Source organism: Rhinolophus sinicus, chromosome 16 (genome assembly GCF_057876585.1).
Source record: "Rhinolophus sinicus isolate RSI-liver-muscle chromosome 16, RSI-T2T, whole genome shotgun sequence".
NCBI classification, from domain to species: Eukaryota; Metazoa; Chordata; class Mammalia; order Chiroptera; family Rhinolophidae; genus Rhinolophus; species Rhinolophus sinicus.
In genome coordinates this window covers 139,058,931-139,077,627 of record NC_142516.1, presented here as the reverse complement: position 1 = coordinate 139,077,627, position 18,697 = coordinate 139,058,931, and the positions used below count along the sequence as shown (strand labels likewise).

General features: G+C 43.1%; 1 protein-coding gene across 13 annotated transcripts in view; it reads left to right on the top strand.

Moving 5' to 3' along the window:
- Positions 1-18,697, top strand: part of ARHGEF7 (Rho guanine nucleotide exchange factor 7) — a 125,159-nt gene that overhangs the window by 90,971 nt on the left and 15,491 nt on the right. For all 13 annotated transcript variants that reach the window (XM_074329524.2, XM_019746558.3, XM_019746559.3 and 10 more), the window contains 9 exons: positions 2,437-2,575; positions 3,513-3,572; positions 4,263-4,409; positions 6,491-6,577; positions 8,258-8,336; positions 8,529-8,668; positions 11,141-11,365; positions 14,613-14,706; positions 18,324-18,413. In XM_074329524.2, coding sequence (XP_074185625.1) covers positions 2,437-2,575; positions 3,513-3,572; positions 4,263-4,409; positions 6,491-6,577; positions 8,258-8,336; positions 8,529-8,668; positions 11,141-11,365; positions 14,613-14,706; positions 18,324-18,413 — 1,061 coding nt within the window. The remainder of the gene's footprint in view (positions 1-2,436; positions 2,576-3,512; positions 3,573-4,262; positions 4,410-6,490; positions 6,578-8,257; positions 8,337-8,528; positions 8,669-11,140; positions 11,366-14,612; positions 14,707-18,323; positions 18,414-18,697) is intronic.

Below are 18,697 nucleotides of genomic sequence, written 5' to 3'. Positions count from 1 at the left end.
TGATGTTTATGAGAATCATGTACAGAAGCATCTGCTCTTATGCCCAGCACAGAGAGCTTGTCCACTAGCACTGCTCCCTTCTCTCTGTCCTCCTTCCTGACGGTTCTCCTGTCTGCCGCTCTCACTTCTGCCTGAGCTGAGCAGAGGAGAGAGGCTGGAGGGAGGTGGGGGAGGAGGCTGAGGAAGGGAAAAGGTGAAATCATGATAAAATGGGTAACTTCAAACAGGTACTCGAGGATACCGCTCATGGCTTTGAAATCACCACAGCCTCTGGGTACACACTGGATTCCCCCACAGCAAGGCTCTAAAAGACCACTGTTCCTGGTGTCAGCAATCCCAGCCCTGTAATTTCCCTGAGAAAACCTTTCTGAAAAAGCACAAAGGTATATCTCCGGAAATGCCGAATTGCGTGTTGCTTATGAAAGCACCACACACCCCCCCCTCCCTAGAAGTAGTTTAACAGCTTCTGTAGTAACATACTTGAAATTGCTTCACCACGATGGCTGTCTTACAGGAAGAAAATCATTATGAAGTCTTATTTCTTATAGAAATGAAAACATGTTTATTATTTGTGTTAAGTTTTTATAACTAGGATTATGTGAATTTCCCCTTTTTTTGTAATTTGCTTTGATTTTGATAATATCTCCTAAATGTGTGTGCATTTGTTCATTTAAATGGCTGATTTAAAAAAAATATGTATGTATGTATATATATGTGGAGATGTAGGTAATTATATAGTAGGTACTATTAGCAACGTCATTACTGTATTTTTTACACTCTGATTTCAAATGCAGGCCACCTGAGTGTTCATAAACCTGAATTTAGGTAGAAGTAGTCTTCTAAAGAGGTCTCACATGCTTAAGAAATGTGAGGCTAATTTCCTCATGAGTCATTCATTTGTTTTCAACCTGCTATTTGAAACCTATTTCTAAGTTGGTGCAGTTAAGGACGGTGGTTTCCCCCTTAGCTGCAGTAGCAGGGTCAGTGTGAAACCAGTGGAGGACGGGGTGAGAGGTGGAGAGCGCTGCCACCACCACGGCTGTTCTCGCAGCCTCCCCACGTGAGGTCATTGTCGGTTGAACTATAGGAAACTGTTACATTCACCACTTTTGAGGTAGCAGTTTTAAATAGTTTAGCCTAAATATTGTATATATTTTTACCAGGAACCTCAGTGTGGCTGGTGGTATGAAGAATCTTGGGCAGGGTGCCAAGTATAGCTGGGTGGGGTGGGGGAAAGGGGGCGATGGAGGAGGTGAGGCAGTGGCTGGGTCCCTGGCGGCAGATTTAGATGACCTGCACGGGACCCATACATTCGGTGGTTCTGCAGGGCTTTCATGTATTATGACTTCATCTATAGTGTTCCTCCCAGAGGTGACATGGGACTCAGAGGTGACCCTGCTCTTCCCTGTGGGTGACCTGAGCGGGTGCCCCTTGTCTCCCAGCTGCTCCGTCCCTCAGTTCCTGATGTCTGGAATGGCAGGTGCAGCACCAGCGAGGACACAGACCTAGGTCCTCACATGGACCCCAGACGTCATCGGTCCTGCAGTGGAGACACAGAAACATAGCGTGTCAGCCATGATGTGAGTCATGAGTGCGTCAGTGGCGGAGGCTGACTCGCGTGGCTGCTGATTGGAACTCAGGGCACACACAGTGTGCACGACAGCACAGGCCTCAGGAGGGCGTTGGTGGTTGTAAAGGGGACGTGAATAATGAAGTGGATGGTGAAAGAGGAGTGGTAAAATAATTAACTTCTTTAATTTTGAAAAATCCTTAAGTTTCCCCAACTATAAATGGGGATAATTTCCTTCCTGTATTGTGAGGATTAAATGAAATGGTGATGTGAAAATGCTTTTGAAATTCTAAATCCTAAATGGGTATTATTTTATTGTGCTACATTGTACACTCTGAAGGTTGGGAAACATGGCTTGTTTCTCCCAGAATGCTTTAGGGTACGGTCGCCGTTCAGGGGGCGTTTGGTAGACTGAGAAGCATCTGGAGTGTTAACGCCCTGATTCAGTTCATTGTAATTTTAAAGCATCTTCTGCTGCTTACGCACTTTGCCATCTCGAAGTTTCCGGATAATTGAAATCTAGGTCTAAGAATGCATGCCTACAATTGAACGTTTCTATATGAAATTCATTTGCCGCAATGGCCTTTTATGAGTGGAACTGCATAGGAAACCACATGTATTCTATATTATGCACAATTGTTTTTGTCCATAATGAGAGAAATAACATGGACCTTTTGGGGGTTCCTTGTGTGGCATATTGAAATGACCAGCACATGTTCGGCTAGAGAAGCTGTAGCCTTCGAAGTATCAAAGATACTCCATTATATTTCATAATCCTGGTGAGAGCCAGTGGGGATGAGAGCGCGTCACCGGGCTGCACTCTAACCGTGCTGTCCTCTTCCGTTGCGTGGCTGCTTGTTTCTCAGTGAGGAGCTGGGAGAGTTCATGGAGATGAAAGGTGCCAGCAGCCCCGGGATTCTCGTGTTGACCACCGGCCTCAGCAAACCGTTCATGCGCCTGGATAAGTACCCCACGCTGCTCAAGGAGCTCGAGAGGCACATGGAGGTACTGCTTGTCACGGGTCTGCCACTTAGAGTCCTTAGCCGCTGTCAAAGAAATTATAATGAATGACTTATTTAGAGGCCAGAACCAACCAAAAGAGCTTACCAAGGGTTTTTAATTCAGAGGATTTTCAGAATGATTTTGTTAAATATTGTTTTTTCCCCCCTTATCCGTATCCCCGCTCTATACAAGCATTTGCTCCTTTATCTCCTCTCGCCCACTGCTGCTGCTAGAAATCCCAAAATGTAGAAATGCTAATAGCATTGTGGTGTCACATCAGGAATGCTCAGCTACAGATAATCGGGGGTGCCAAATCTCGGGTGTACAAGTCCTGTGTACACATGACTTGTGTTTATCTTTTGTCATCGGTATATATCATTACAATTTTAATACAGTTTTCCTTTCTTAAAATGTGTATATATATTTTTGACACCCTCTGTATTAAGTGCATAAGTTGTAGGGTAATATAGAGAAAGCATCATTTAATTAATGATACGTATTTATCTTATTTCTGAATAATAGGCCGTGGGCCTGGCAGAAATTTGGGTTCAAGTGATTGTCTTGGCTAGGGGTTAGTGAACTTTTTGTGCAAAGGGCAGGACGTCCGTTCTTCTCACAGCTGCTCACCTCTGCCGTCCTGCCTGAGTAGCAGAGGCTGTGCATAAGGGGTGGCATAGTGTGTGCCATCTTCATTCACCACAGCAGACGGTGATTTCCTCACTCCTGCCCTTGGCTTCTCTCTTCCAAATTATCGTTTCCCCTAAGGCTACTGGTTCCATGATTCCCTTAAAGAATAAGAAGCGGCACTTTAATGCTGGGAAAATAGGACAGGTTTCAAGTTGAAAATTATTGGAAGAGCCAAGCTAGTCTACATAGTACCTTTTTAAGAAAAAGACTTTTCTTTACGATAAAGCTAATGGTATGTTTCTTTTATTCAAAGGATTATCATCCAGATAGACAAGATATTCAAAAATCCATGACTGCCTTCAAAAACCTTTCAGTAAGTAATTAAGCATATTATGGAGATTTTTCTCAGACGTTATCATGGCAAGTGAATGTAGAAAAATTGTTTATTCCCTAAAAAAGCGAGATGATAAAAGAAAAATTGTGAAGTATAATTTGAGTTTAATGAAATAAAAATAAATATATAGTAATTTCTTGGCTAGTAAATTCTCATGCTTTACTGGGCTGTGGACACCAGAAAAATGAAATAGTAATTGTTTAAATTTTTAAAAGGCACCATGTAATTGATGCTATAGCTACTTAAAAATGATTTAAACCTATTAGTGATAGAGTGTGAAATGGAATACTGGTGGTTCCATTTTATCTGTTGTGACGTTGTCAATGTTTCTGAAATATGTTCCTTATTTATAGCATAAGTGATACTTACTCTTTTTCCCCTCTCTTCTCAGTCTTCTATGTTGGCAGACACTAGTAAAATCAGAAAATATTTTTCTTATCAAGGCTACATTTCTTCTTCTAAAATTGGCAAGATCTGCTATATTTTTCTAAAAGAGCGTTTCTAATTCCAAAGCGGTTGTGTGTTTTGCCTCTCTTTACTTTATCTCATACTTGAGAATTAAATAAATCGTTCAGTAGATTATCTGTCTTAAAAGAAATAACATATGAAGCAATATGACAATTTGGGAAGTTTCTGTCTGTCAGAACAGTGTTCTTCTGTTTCTCTCAGGCCCAGTGTCAAGATGTACGGAAAAGGAAAGAGCTGGAGCTGCAGATCCTGACAGAAGCTATCCGGAGCTGGGAGGGAGATGACATTAAGACCCTGGGCAACGTCATTTACATGTCCCAGGTCATGATTCAGTGTGCCGGAAGTGAGGTACTGCAGCGTGTGTTCCATGATGGTTTCTGTTCCACTATGCGGAGAGTAGATGGGAACTGTGTTGCAAGAAACACATGAAGGGACACAAGCCATGTACTCTTGGACTAACCTGTTCTTATTCCAGTCTCTCAGTTGTTTTCCCTGAAACCATTAAAATGCCTTGGATAAAAATAGAGTTAAGAGCTGAACATAATTTGTATTAAATATATGTTTTCTAAATGCTTTTTAAGTTTCCTCAGTGACAGTCGAGATTGTAGATACTTTAGAATGTTATGTTTTCATGGTCATATAATGCAAGATTATAAAGGAATATTAAATGATGACAATATTTAAAAGAACTATTTTATATCATAATTTATTGTCTACCTTTTGTCCTTTGCCAAATATAAATGTGGCTTCCAGTATATTAGAGAGCGTTAGCTGATTGTGTACTACTTGAGCAGTTTGGGTCTAGCCAAGATCAGTTATGATCAAAATCTGTATCAACTGAAAGATGGTGCCCAGTCAGGACTTTAGTTCCCTCATTCGGAGTCCAGTTTTACAAATGTCTACCATAGAAGTACGTGTCTGACTGGGCACGGGCTCAGTACTAACACTGCCATTCTAGAAGATGTGTTTTCAGTGGTTAGGTCATTATCCTTTTCTGTTATGTGTACTAATCGGCATCTGCTTATGGGAATCACAGTTATCTTACAGGTTTGGTTTCAGTGAGATGAGGCCAGATTATTGTGATATCCCCTCACAGTGAAAATTGAGCAGTTTGTGTTTCAGTATTTATATGAGTTATATGTTCATTGGGTCACTAAGCTAGTACCTCTTTTTGAATTTTATTTTACCTGTAAAAAAATAATTAACGTGATCAAAATGTGCTAATGACCCATTTCAAACATGAAATTCTTAGGGCAATAAGAAAACTGAAACTTACACTTTCAATATATATCCCTTCTTGCCTATAAAATTTTAAAAAGATATGTGACCCCTCTAAGGTACAAATTTGGGTACCATTAGAAATCATGACTCTTTAATAGACTGCCTTGATCAAAAAACTCATATTTTCCAAAATTTTTTTAACTTAAATGCACTTTCAACTTTTATTTAAAAATCTATGGAAGCATTTCCCAAAGTGTTTTCTTTGTAATCCTAGATCTACAAAACATGAATCGGTGCTGCGCAAATAATGATTCAGAGTTGTTGTGATCATGACTGAAAAGGTTGTGATCAGTTGTAAAGGTTTCTTTTTGACAGGGCTTCTCAGAACCTGTGCTCTGAATATTCACAGTGTATGTTATGCATCTTCAAGAGGGGAACATAATAAGTAGTTTTCAACAACTTCTTTAAGATATAGAACCTCCTTTTCAAGGCGTTTTGGAAATGTCTAATGTTCTGAGGAGTCTGCTTGGGGATACTGCTTCCTAATGTTATTTCACTTTTGTGGGCAGCGGGCAAACGGCAGCTTGTGACAAGGGCTGTGTGCGTTTGTTTCTCTTTTTGAGTCTCCTTTGAGGTTGGGAGTTTTTGTCCTTTAGTTGTGGTCTCTCTTCACCTTATTGAAGCGAATGAGTTTTAATAATACATAAATAATGGTTTTTAAATCTTTCATGTAAACTAGATAAAGTTTATGGCATGGATACAAACAACACTGAATTGATGTATCAGGAGTTTTAGGGAAGTGCCAGAAGTTATTAAGAGACCAAAATTGATTTTAACATTTTATCCGGCCTATCTTTTAGCGTGAAGGGTCCACCTGTTACCCCCACCCCACTAAACTTTTACAAGTTCTTCTGTTCTATTTTCTCTCAATCACAAAAAGAAAATTTTAGACTAATTAAAAAGAGTTAGTGATAGAGCTGAACTCCTTAACCACATTTTTAAAAAAGATGTTACATGGGCTACTTGTCTAAGAATTCACTGTAATTTTGTTTCCATTTAATTTAGCTAATAAAATTTGGTAGAGAGAAATACCTAAGCCGGAAATAAAGTATAATGTTTCATAAAGCCTAATATAAATATTTGTTCTCACATCTTTAAGAATATATTTTTTAAAAAATTATTTAGGTTTCTTTGTTCTTTTATATTAGGACAAGAATGAAAGATACCTTCTACTTTTCCCGAATATTTTGCTAATGTTGTCTGCCAGTCCTAGGATGAGTGGCTTTATCTATCAGGTAAAACACATTTTAAATTTACATTTCATTGTTTATTTTGGATCTAAGAATCATTTCCAGGCATATTTTGAATTTTTGCATTAAATACTACATGTATCTGTTCATGTGTTGTGCGTAGTGTTGTGTGTAGCGTGTTATACATTGAAATACGCACATACAGCCACTCAGGCCACCAGTATGTCCTGTTTTCCCGCTCTGCACAATTTCCTGAGTGCTGTGACCCAGTCTATGTATCGTCAAGATTTATTTCTGGCTTTGAGGGACATTAAAAAGCATTAAATCCATCAACAACTGAAATGCTCTATCCACTGCTGTTGCTTTGCTAGGTTAAATACAGTCACGCAGCTTTATTTCTGTAGGACTTCTCAAAGCTACTGATACACTTTTGTACACTCTGCCTCTCGGAAAGGAGTGCGCAGTGTGTGGCGTTCTGACCGCAGCGTTCATCTGACACAGGAGGCCCAGGGACTATCTAATACCCCCCCCCCGCCTGGGCCCTGCTGCCCTGCTGGACTGGATCATTCCAGTCCTGAGCTGTGGGGTGTTCAGCAGCAGCTCTGGCCTTCTGCCCAACAGGTATCAGGAGCTCTCCTCTCCTAACATTGCCAGTGTCCTATGCGGGGCAGCACTTCCGCCTCACCTTGCTGGGAGCTGCCACTGTCGGAGGTACCGAGAGAGCTCTGCTTCTTCGCAGCTTGGCCCCAAACACTGACAGACTTGGTTGGCCACTGGGTACCACGGTGTATCCATGGAGACATTTAGTCCACGCTGATCCGTCTGCCTAACCCCAGGCGCCGTGATCAGCTAGGCTACTGAGGCAAGAAGGGTTATCACTGGCAATATAGCCACAACGCAATCATTGGACCAGGAAAGCCTGATTGTAGTTTTTATGTTTTAATCCTGTACTCCAACATTAAAAATAAATGGCACAGGCTGTTTGAACCTGGGGATGTTTTCTTAAGGGTGGACGTTTTCGACAGGACCAAATATCAGGGACCTTTTGGCGTGAACCAAATGTCTTGGTGGGCATTTTGGACAGAACCAAATGTCCTGCAATGCTGTTTGCAGCCCCTTTTTGGTATCTCCATCAACATTTTCCACTTCGGTTCCAGGGTCCTCCGTTTCAGAACGGGCAGGTTGGCTGCTGTTGTCTGTATTTTGTGCAGCGCCTGCACAAGTACTGACTGACTCCCCATCTGCTAGACAACCAAGAATAACTGTTGTACTATTCCTCTTGCTCCAATTTCCCCCCTTATTTTGTCTTCAAGCATGGAACTTCCTCTGCATTTCTCTGAGGCAAATCAGTCTTCCTTTCCACAAACACATCATTGAAAATAGCTACCATAGACTCTTATTTTTTTTTAATCATAATGTGTAATGTTTTTGTATCCTTGTGTGTATGTTTAGAGTAACTTATAAGATGGGATTTATTTTTGTTTTAGTTTGCTGCTCTGTACCCGTTTGCTGGCTCAATTTCTTGATTATAGTATTACGATTTCTTATTTGAGATAGAGGTTTTCGCATTATATGTGCATCTGGTACAAACAAAAGAGCTTTTGTGGTTTACAAATGCAGTTCTGCCATTTCTAAAATCACTTAGTATTTACTTTAATAATGGTACCTTCTTTACTACAAAAGCACTGATTTTTTTTTTTTTTTTGTGGGGGGTGTCTTTTTTAGGGAAAGCTACCAACGACAGGAATGACAATCACAAAGCTTGAGGACAGCGAAAATCATAGGAATGCATTTGAAATATCAGGTGACGGGCACAAACTTTGTGAATGCTGCCTGTCACGGTGACGAGACAGCTTGCCATTTGTGTGCAGAATTGTGTGGACTCGTTCAGAGGCTGCTGCTCACGCGCTGTGAAATTGTATTGTGGGTGTGGGCATGTGCACGTGTGTGCTTTCTACCTGTTTCCCATTTCAGCCTGTTTTTCCATCTCTTCTAGGGAGCATGATTGAGCGGATATTGGTGTCATGCAATAACCAGCAGGATCTCCATGAATGGGTGGACCATCTACAGAAGCAAACAAAAGTGACATCTGTCGGCAATCCCCCTATTAAACCTCATTCTGTGCCGTCTCATACAGTAAGGACCCTGATACTTCTAAACTCCAGGGGCAGCTTTTGGTTGACTTATCAGCAAGTGATCAAGTAGATTAAAACATAATTGATATCTGGATCAAGAATGCATGATACTTGCCTGGTATTTCTCTGCAAAAGTTTGCTTGTCTCCATCAAATAGTGAATCGCTTCACAGTGATCACGCTGGTGAAACAGCCCTAAGTTGTGCTTCCTCACACAGTTCAGCCTCAGGCAGGAGGCTGCTTCTGTGCTCACAGTTGGCCTCGAGGACCAACTTAGGGGGGCTTTTCAATGGAGACCTCAAAGGCCTTTGCTCCATAGATGCTTTTTCTCGAGAATTTTAACTATATTCTGTTTCATCAAAGAACAAAAACAAGTATTTATGGTGATGGAAAGGACGAGATTCATACTGAAGGCATTAATGTGTAATTTTTGTTTCATTGTTTTTATTTTAAGAAGTCCATTAGTCGTGTGCTTAGAAAAGCTCAACAGGTCTTTGACTTTTCAGATACTTAACATTTCAAAATAGATCAGTGTTTAAAACTTCTCTTTATTGGTGTTTGTTGCTTAAGATATTGAATCGTTTTAACATTTACCATCTTTATCAAACAATATTGAAGAACCAGGCACAGCTTTTTACAAATGACTTACAATTACATAGCATTTCCAGTTGGTAGGTTTTTCTCACATCCTTGTTAGGTTGTTATGAACTTTATTAGGACTTTTCCTATCACATTGTTCACTTCCGCTTTCATTCTTAGCATTAAAGTTTTAGCTTAAAGGGTAACATCCTGATCACCGTATCGTCTTACTCGAATTCCCTCAACAGGTTGGAAGCTAAAACTACTCACTTGCTTTAGCTGATGTTTCGCTTTGAATGGCTCTGCCGTTTGAAACTTCTCCATACTTGAAAAAATACTAAACATGCTTAACTTTCATAGGACTAAATTTATTCCAAAGACGTGTACGTACTTGTGTGTTTATAAAGAAAAATGGATGTGCTTTTCATTCCAATTGTCAGTAACAGCCTGAAACTAAACATTATAAAATTTTATATCAAATAAACGTGTGCTCTATATTTGGACCCTGGCCTCTCATACGCCTTTTCATGTCACCCAGTGGCAAGGGAGGGAGGGCCCCCCATCAGCAGGGAGTTGCACGTCCCCACCGTGTGGAGGGCACTGTTGCTCACACACAGGCTTCTGAAATGTGCATTCTTCTTAGGGAGTTTCTTTGGGGGGAATTGTGTATTCTCCCTGTGACCTGGCTGTATCCAGCTGGAATAATATTCTAATTGTAGCATAAAGCATACCTCTTTTGACTTTTTCAAGTAAGGAAAAACACCAAATATTAATTACTGTGACAATTTTGCTAGAAGGGATGTTTTGCATAGTTTTCTCCTTTTGTGAATTATTTCGTTTGAAAAAACTTTTTTGTAGTTGTCATGCAGCATATTACAAGACACACAGCACCCACCAGGACAGGCATGTGGTTATTGCAGAAAGCTGATTGCTTCTGTTCTTGAATACTGTGGCGTCAGCCAGTGCCGGGGTTTCCTTATGTTAAGCATGTGTTTAAAATGTTGTGCAGTTCTTGGTGATGATGATCTCACTCAGGTTTCCCGCTCACAGAACCACTCAGCTCTTTTCTCCTGTTAGGCACGCCTTACTGCTTTGGGCTAATTTGAGGTCATTGGCTAATTTTGAGTTAACTAAATTTATTTAACATTTTCTCCTCTAATTGTCAGTGTGATGGGTTTTCCAGGAATGTAGATCCCATTAATAACATTGTCGGACGAATTAGGTTTCTATAACTTTGTTTTGATTAAAGCTGATTGTTTTCCTGAGAAAATAACTTGTTTGATCCCAAGGGTTGGCAAAATTCTTTTGTAAAGAAATAAATAGTAAGTACTTTCAGCTTTACAAACAATATGGTCTCTGTTGCAGTTGTTTTTTTCTTTTGTAACTCAAAAGCAGCTATCAACAGGAATGGGCCTGGCTCTGTCCATTTTTAAAAAACAGAAACAAAAACGGCGTCAGGTCCTAGCTTTGCCCACCCCTAAATCACCAGATAGTGAGTAATACTGGACTGGGCAGGATTACCCTCCACCATAAGGGGAATGCCTATTCTTTTATAAAATTCTGATATCTATACTCAGTGAAATACCTCTTTGCAAATGTTACTCCATGGAGTAGAAGTGGTGGTGGAGAGTCCAGCTCTCAGACCCCGGCGTCCTGCTGCTTCCTGATGCAACTCTGGTCCTGGCCTGAAGCAGAACTTTGCGGGGAGCTCTGTGCTTGGCCCAGGCATCCCAAAACCAACTGCTTGCTGTCAGAGAAGCAAGAGAAATGATACCCTGGGGGTTACTTCACTGGGCCCGCTTTTCAAAATTAGTGTAGAATTAAGTGTATTTGGTCGAGTTCCTTTGATCGTGCAGGTTCTGATCTTGTTCTTTCTTGCTCTTCTCCCTGTGCAGCTCCCCTCCCATTCGATCACTCCATCCAGCAAGCATGCGGACAGCAAGCCGGTGCCGCTGACACCTGCCTATCACACGCTGCCCCACCCCTCCCACCACGGCACCCCACATACCACCATCAGTTGGGGGCCCCTGGAGCCCCCGAAGACCCCCAAGCCCTGGAGCCTGAGCTGTCTGCGACCCGCACCTCCCCTCCGGCCCTCGGCTGCTCTCTGCTACAAGGAGGTGAGGTCCATGTGAAAGCGAGCGTGACTTCGCAGTGGGATGTGTTCGGTTGGTCATTCTGTACTTTGTTCCAGAAATTCAGAAATACGGAAAATCACGCATTTCTATCTGACCAAAAATATACAGATCGGCTTCTTCAGAACTGTGAAGGGTGTGCCTTTATTCTTTTGTCATTCCCTTCTGCTACTTTGGGGGTCTGGGAGGCCCTTGAGAACCCTCATGGGGGGGCTCGTGAAGCATTGGACCTTTCCTCTGCCCTTCCCGGAGGGGCCTTTCTGTGCTCACTGTGGCCCTGCCTTGTTGCTGCCACCTGGAGGCTGAGGGAGTGGAAGGCGTCAGATGGGCTCCCTGTCGGCCTCTAGCTGAGCCTGAAATAACACTGGACTTCCAGTTCGTGACGGCTCTCACTTTATTTCTGCATGTTCTTCTGCTTTGCCTTATGAGCCTTTTTCAAGTTTGAGGTCTTGCCCAGGAACCCTACATTGTGTTACCAGAAGCTATCTGAGAAGAAAACATTTACAAATAAAAATGAAAAATTTGACAGCTCTTCTCTTTGTGTAAGAAGGCACCGTGCACTCTGCTCTTTTCCATTCTAACCCACTGTTTTTATATGTATCATGTACAGTTAGTATGTGATTTCTACCCATGAATGTTCACAGTTTCCTACACTTTCATGCTAGGTTTTATACACTAAACCTGCTTCGATGAGGAAAGGAAGTGTCTTGAGAAATATGTTCTAATAAATATTAGCGCTTGAGGAAACTGATAGTTAAAATGATGATGTGATTATCATGACTGATCTTGAGTGAGTTGGGAATACGGTCATCGTGACGGTGAGCATGGTTGCCGTGTGTGCGTGCGAGAGTGAGTGTGGTTATGAGTGAGTGTGGTTATTAGCGTGAGTGTGACTAGTTATCACGAGTGAGCATGAATAGGGTTATTCTGTGAGCACACGAGCATGGTTATGCGTGAGTGTGGTTGTGCGTGGGTATGGTTATCATGAGTGATTGTGGTTATTTTGTGAGCACAAGTGTGAGCAGAGTGAGAATGGTTATGAGTGTGCGTATGCTTCTCGTGGCCGCGGACGTGAGCACAGTGGAGCGCTGGGGCCTGCGGCCAGTCTCCACGTCCGGCCAAGAGCCACGTCTGTCGAACATCTGGAGCAGACCCTCCCTCCATCCTTGCTGGTAGCCCTACGTATTTTTTTTTCTTTAAAAAAATTTTTTTTCACTTACAGTTGATATTTAGTATTATTTTATATTAGTTTCAGGTGTACAGCACAGTGGTTAGACATTTATGTAAGTTATGCAGTGATCCCCTGACTAGTCTAGTACCCACCTGGCACCATACGTTGTTGTTGCAGCATTGCCGACTGTATATTCCCTATGCTTTACTTTACGTCCCCGTGACTATTTTGTAACTACCAATTTGTACTTCTTAATGCCTTCACCTTTTTCACCCAAACCCCCCCTGACTCCCGCCCATCTGGCAACCATCAGTTCTTTGTATCTATGAGTCTGTTACTGTTTTGTCCCATTTTATGTATGTATATATGCATTTACTTATTTACTTAAGACTTATTAACTATAGCTAACATACAATATCATATTAGTTTCAAGTGTACACCATAGTTATTCAGCATTTATATACCTAAAATGATCACCATGAGAAGTCTAGCAACCACCCGACACCGTACCATGCTATCAAAAGCCCTAAGTATTTTAAAGCACATGGAAAAGTATACATAAATTGTAATTATTCCTTTACATTTTTTGTTCTTAATGAATTTTGTTTTTTTATGACAGATAGTCTTGCTGGCAATCATATGCCCAAGTCAGAAATTTTATCATGAGCAGCTACTTAAAAAATGTCGGTGTTTTGGATTTCCTACTTTAGTGTTTACAGGTGGCGCAGGCAAGCCCTGGTGGAGATTTCATTACTGGGGAGGAAAATCGGGGTAAAGAGTTAAGCAAAGGAGCAGAAAGGGTAAGGGAAGAGGTGTGGCCGAACAGGAGCATCTGGTTTTGGTAAATGGCTGCGGTTGCTCTGCTGGTGCCCGTGATGGAGAAAAGGTTTCACACGTTACGTATTGTCCAGTATTACTGAGCACCTCAAAACACTTGGTGAAAAGTGTTCTTACAAAGTGAGAGTGGCACAAAATGGGGCAGCCATCTCTGCCCAGGTTCAGGAATCAGGGCACCGTGTGTGTGGACATGTGCCCCCTGCACATGTGTGAGGTGCGTGTCTGGGGCACTGCCCGGGCCTCCTCTCTATGCGCTTTGAATTAGAGAAGCCACAGGATACATGCTGTGTTCATTTCTTGGGGAACTGATTTCTGCTGCATTCCTAAGAGCTTTTTAAGTATTTATTTTTACAGAAAATATTTTAAAGAGAGACCTTCAAAAATCAACCTTTGTTCCTTGTGTGCTTCCATTCGGATGCATCCCAGAGCACACACCCCTTTTGAATCTTGGTTTCTCATTGTAAGATGCACAAATGTTTTCTGTAATTTAAGTGATGCAGAAGTTAGCCTTTTTTAGTATTGATGTTTACTATGTGCTTGACAATTGAAACCGTACCCACTCTCTTGGACTTCATCCTGCTCTCAGTTTCCCACCTGCATCTTCTGCACAGCTTTTAGAAGCTGTGTTACAGAGGTAAGAGGCAGACCGTTACATGGAACGTAGCTCTGAAGTAGCGTGAACTCGCCATGGGGAACGAGCCAGTGCTCTGTCTTTTGTGTGCATCTGCGCTCACAGCTGATAGGCTGATCCTACGCCCGCCTCTTTTCCCTTGAGGCTTCAAATATTTTCCTAAAAGAATCATCCTTTACCCCTTCCCTTTAAAAATAGCCTCGTTTCCTCACCGCTTTCTAGCTAGCTGCAGCAGATGGGTCTGCTCCAGAATTAGCAGCATGCATGGGTCTGAGCACGTGTCGCCAGCTGTCCTTTCTCTCTTCTCCAGAAGCCGTCAGCCTGCTGCAAACCTACATCTCCTCTTCTGTGTGTGTCACGGTGCTGGTGGGTCTAAGTAAGATGAGGGTTTTTATCAGACAGTGCCCTATTGATTTTACGTTAATGCTCAGCAGCTGGCAAAGAAAAATCAAAAGTATGAGAGAAATAGGCAGCTCTTAACAGTGAGTGGCTGTAATGTAGTATTTCACACTTTCACAGCGACCCTTACTGATACGCCAATAAAAATCACTGTGGAAATTGTCACCCTCTTTTCCCCCTTTTTCTTTCCTTAGGATCTCAGTAAAAGTCCCAAGACCATGAAAAAACTGCTACCGAAGCGCAAACCTGAGCGGAAGCCCTCGGACGAAGAGTTTGCACTGAGGAAAAGTGAGTACACGTGCACATGTGGGTGAGGACCCACGTCTGTCTCGCACAGGTACAGTGTTCACGGGGCAGCGAGATGGCTTTTCACAGACTTCAGACACAAGCGTGGGTCTGAGCTTTAGTGTCGCTTCTGCACGGAAGGATTTGAGCAGCGATAGAGCACAAGCCACTTGAGTGCAGACGCCCACAAGTGGGAGCGCTACCTGGCGCCAGTGATCAAGCACACGCGTGGTTTTCCCCTGGGTGGAATTGTTGACTGTCTCGGCCTCTGTGCTGCTCACTTCATCTGGGCACCCAGGCCAGGGGTACAGGGTGACCTGGGACCACCTGCTCTTCCCATCCCCCTTTGCCCTGTGGCTTTCATGTGTCGGGGTCACACCCCACACTGGTCCATCACTGGAGGGCTCGTTTCCCCCAGATCTGTGTGCTTAGACAACCTCTACTGTAAACTTGGGCAATGCCAGAGGCAATATGAAATTTAGTTCTGGATTTCTCAGCTTCTCATAGGGGAGCTTCACACACAGTAGATGCTCAGTGGCCAGCTTGTGAATAAGCTGTTTCCAGGAGCGAGCGATGGGAGCGACTCAGCCTGTGCTCTCAGGCTTGTGTGCTGCTTTCCAGTGTCGGGTCTGTTTCCCAGTGTCACAGGCAGGAAAGGCTCCATGTGCACCCATGGTTGGGGGCTGTCTGGCAGTGCAGGAGAGCCTTGAGGAGGCGATGGCCCCACCTGGTAGCAGCCTGAGGGAAGTTGTGGGGTCTGTCTGAAAGGGCTCTGCCTCCCCGCTCCTGGGTCCCTCTGTCCCTGCTCAGCCTTCCCGCCTCTGCACCTCCATGTACCCTGGGATCTGTCACAGGTCTTCCTGATGTCCTGAAGCATTGCTCCTCATTTCCCCCTACCCATTTGGGACCCTTCAGGGATTCGTTTCCAAAAGAAGACTCCTGGGAACATGACATCTAGAGGAAAGGGGCAGCTTGGTGCAGGGGCTACATGTGATCCATGGAGGCTGGCAGCCTGCATTGCCCCTCGTCATTGTGGGACCCCCCATCCTCAGTATGGGGGTGCTAAGAAGCTGGGAGAAGTGAGTGCAGTAACAGGCCCAGAGGCCGCTCTGTGCATGAGCTCTCGCTCTGCCCCCGACACCTGCTGTGCACTGCAGTGGGTACCGTGCGTTATGCCACCGTCGGGTCACTGGCCTCCTTTTGAGCGTGTGAAGCAGTGCCGCACTCCAGGGCTAATGAGATGGAGTGTAGCGAGGAGGTCGGACCTGGGACTGGACACCTGCGCTGCTCTTGGCTGTGACGGGGAGTGTGCGGCGGCCCCTTCATCTCCAGGCCTTTGTCGAGCATCGTGTATGAAGGCGCTGTGCTGGGCATTGGGGCGGGCGGCAGATAGGGACCCATTCCCTTCACAGAGTTTATTCAATGCCTTATGTGTGCAGGTACATGACAGTAAAAAAATGAAAACCCAGGTCCCCGTACAGCTCCGTTTAGTGGAAAGATACAGATGGGAAACCAAATAGGCAAACGATAGTGTGTTGGTGTGAAGTGCAGGGAAGGACAGCTTTAAGATCACATTGTAGGGCCGGCCCGGTGACTCAGGCGGTTAGAGCTCCGTGCTCCTAACTCCGAAGGCTGCCGATTCGATTCCCACATGGGCCAGTGGGCTCTCAACCACAAGGTTGCCGGTTCAACTCCTCGAGTCCCGCAAGGGATGGTGGGCTCTGCCCCCTGCAACTAAGATTGAACAGGGCACCTTGAGCTGAGCTGCCTCCTGGATGGCTCAGTTGGTTGGAGCACGTCCTCTCAACCACAAGGTTGCCAGTTCGACTCCCGCAAGGGGTGGTGGGCTGCGCCCCCTGCAACTAGCAACGGCAACTGGATCTGGAGCTGAGCTGCGCCCTCCACAACTAAGACTGAAAGGACAACAACTTGAAGCTGAACGGCACCCTCCACAACTAAGATTGAAAGGACAACAACTTGACTTGGAAAAAAGTCCTGGAAGTACACACTGTTCCCCAATAAAGTCCTGTTTAAAAAAACAAACAAACAAACAAAAAAACAAGATCACATTGTAATTTCATTAGCTATTTTAGCTTTTGTTACATTCAGAATCCTAGAAATTTTTGTAGTTCATGGAGCAGTCTGTGCTCCATAGAAAATGTGTGCTGTGCTATCGTTAATTTACCTTCTCAACCTTTATGATGAAAGATGGTAGCTCAGTGATGGCTAACACTACATCCTGGGGAAGCCGGTGCCCTTTCTCTGCACTTAGGATGATGCCAGTGCGCTTACCCACGTCTGAAAATACCATCCAGCTGCATCAGCTGGACAGATCCTTTTCCTGTTGGCCAAGAGGGAACGGCCTGCCCCTGGAAGTTACCTTGCAACAAGTCCTGAAATTAAATTAGTTAAACATTGTTATTTTTTTACTCCTAAAGGAGGAACTAATTATGGGAAACCAGTTAAATGACTGGGAACAGTTAAAGTCCCAGTTAGTGAAATTTGAGTCAGTTTCGCAGTTGCTCTTAAACTCTTGGTACTGAAATTTATTTTTTAGTAGGAAATATTTGGCTGATCTTGTATATATCTCTGCCTTACTATCGTAAAATGACATTGAGGCTTTACTATGTAACTTATAAATATTTCAGCCTTCCATTTTTTCCACTTTTTTTTTTTTTAAACTACAGTAGGGTGAACCTTTTAAAATGTATCTGAGTAATATCTTAAAAAATACAGAAAATACAGAAAAACATACAGAGAAAACAGTTTAGTCATAGGATCATATGAAGTAAGCTGGGTGTGAGGCTCAGTGCCCAGTATTAACACCATTGGACGCTGTTAGTCTGGAAGAGTCTATCGTCTGTGCCTGTGCTCGCTTGAGTATGAAGCCAGTGTCTGGAATAGTGCATAGTTGCAGGAAGAGCTCTGGAATGACACCTTCAAGCTTTAGGTTGTGCCTTACACGTTTCTTAGATGAAATATCTAGTAGGAATTTGTGGATCAGAGGAAATGCTCTTTTCAAAGCCTTTGATAAGTACGGTCAGGGAGCCTCTCCGGAGGGTTTTGCTTGTCTTCATTCCTGCCAGCTGTGGGTGGAGGGAAGCCTTTTCCTTTCTGCTGTGCACGTTGATATGGAGAATTGTCAGGCTTTTTTATTTTTGCCAGGCTGCTATGTGGAAACCTGATACTTTAATTTTCATTTAATTTCTTGGTGTGATTGAATATCTTTTGTTACTAACTGTAACAAAAATTTCTTTTTGTGTGAATTCCTTGTTCCTAGTTCTTGCTCTTTTTTCAATTTCAGGATGGGGGTGGAATACTGTTTTCCTTGTGGATTAGGAAGATAAATTGTATATATTTAGGGTATTGCCCCTTTGCCAGATATGTTGCAGATAAAAAATACATTTTGAAAAACTAAAATCCCTTTGAATGTAACTATTTCATAAATATTGGAAAATAGTTGTCCAACAAAGAAAATAAGAGATTGTCTTGATTGTCATTCTTGGTTGAGTTGATGACTTCACCTTAATCTAGTTAATTGTACTAGGTATTTTTAGATTGTGACGTGTTGTGCTCATCATTTTTAGCTCAGTCATGACACGTTGTGTGTCTCTTGACAGGCACAGCTGCTTTGGAAGAAGATGCGCAGATTCTGAAAGTCATCGAAGCTTATTGCACAAGCGCCAAAACACGGCAAACACTCAATTCAAGTAAGTTTCACAGTAATGTGCTGTGAGTTGTGGGTGGTTTTGTTTGACGTCACAGTCTGAAGGAAACTGCGCTTTGGGCCCTGTGCATGGCTCCTCAACGTGATGCTTTGGTGGCCTGGCCAGGTTTAGAACAACTTGAGCCTGATATCCCTGAATCATTGAAAAGGGTCTGAGCTGTCAGTAAAATAACTGATTTCTAGAGTACGTTCTATTGGGAAACCTTTATGTGTAAGGTACTGCCAGCATTTATAAAGCTTTCTTTTGCTTAGAGAAGATGTGTTTAG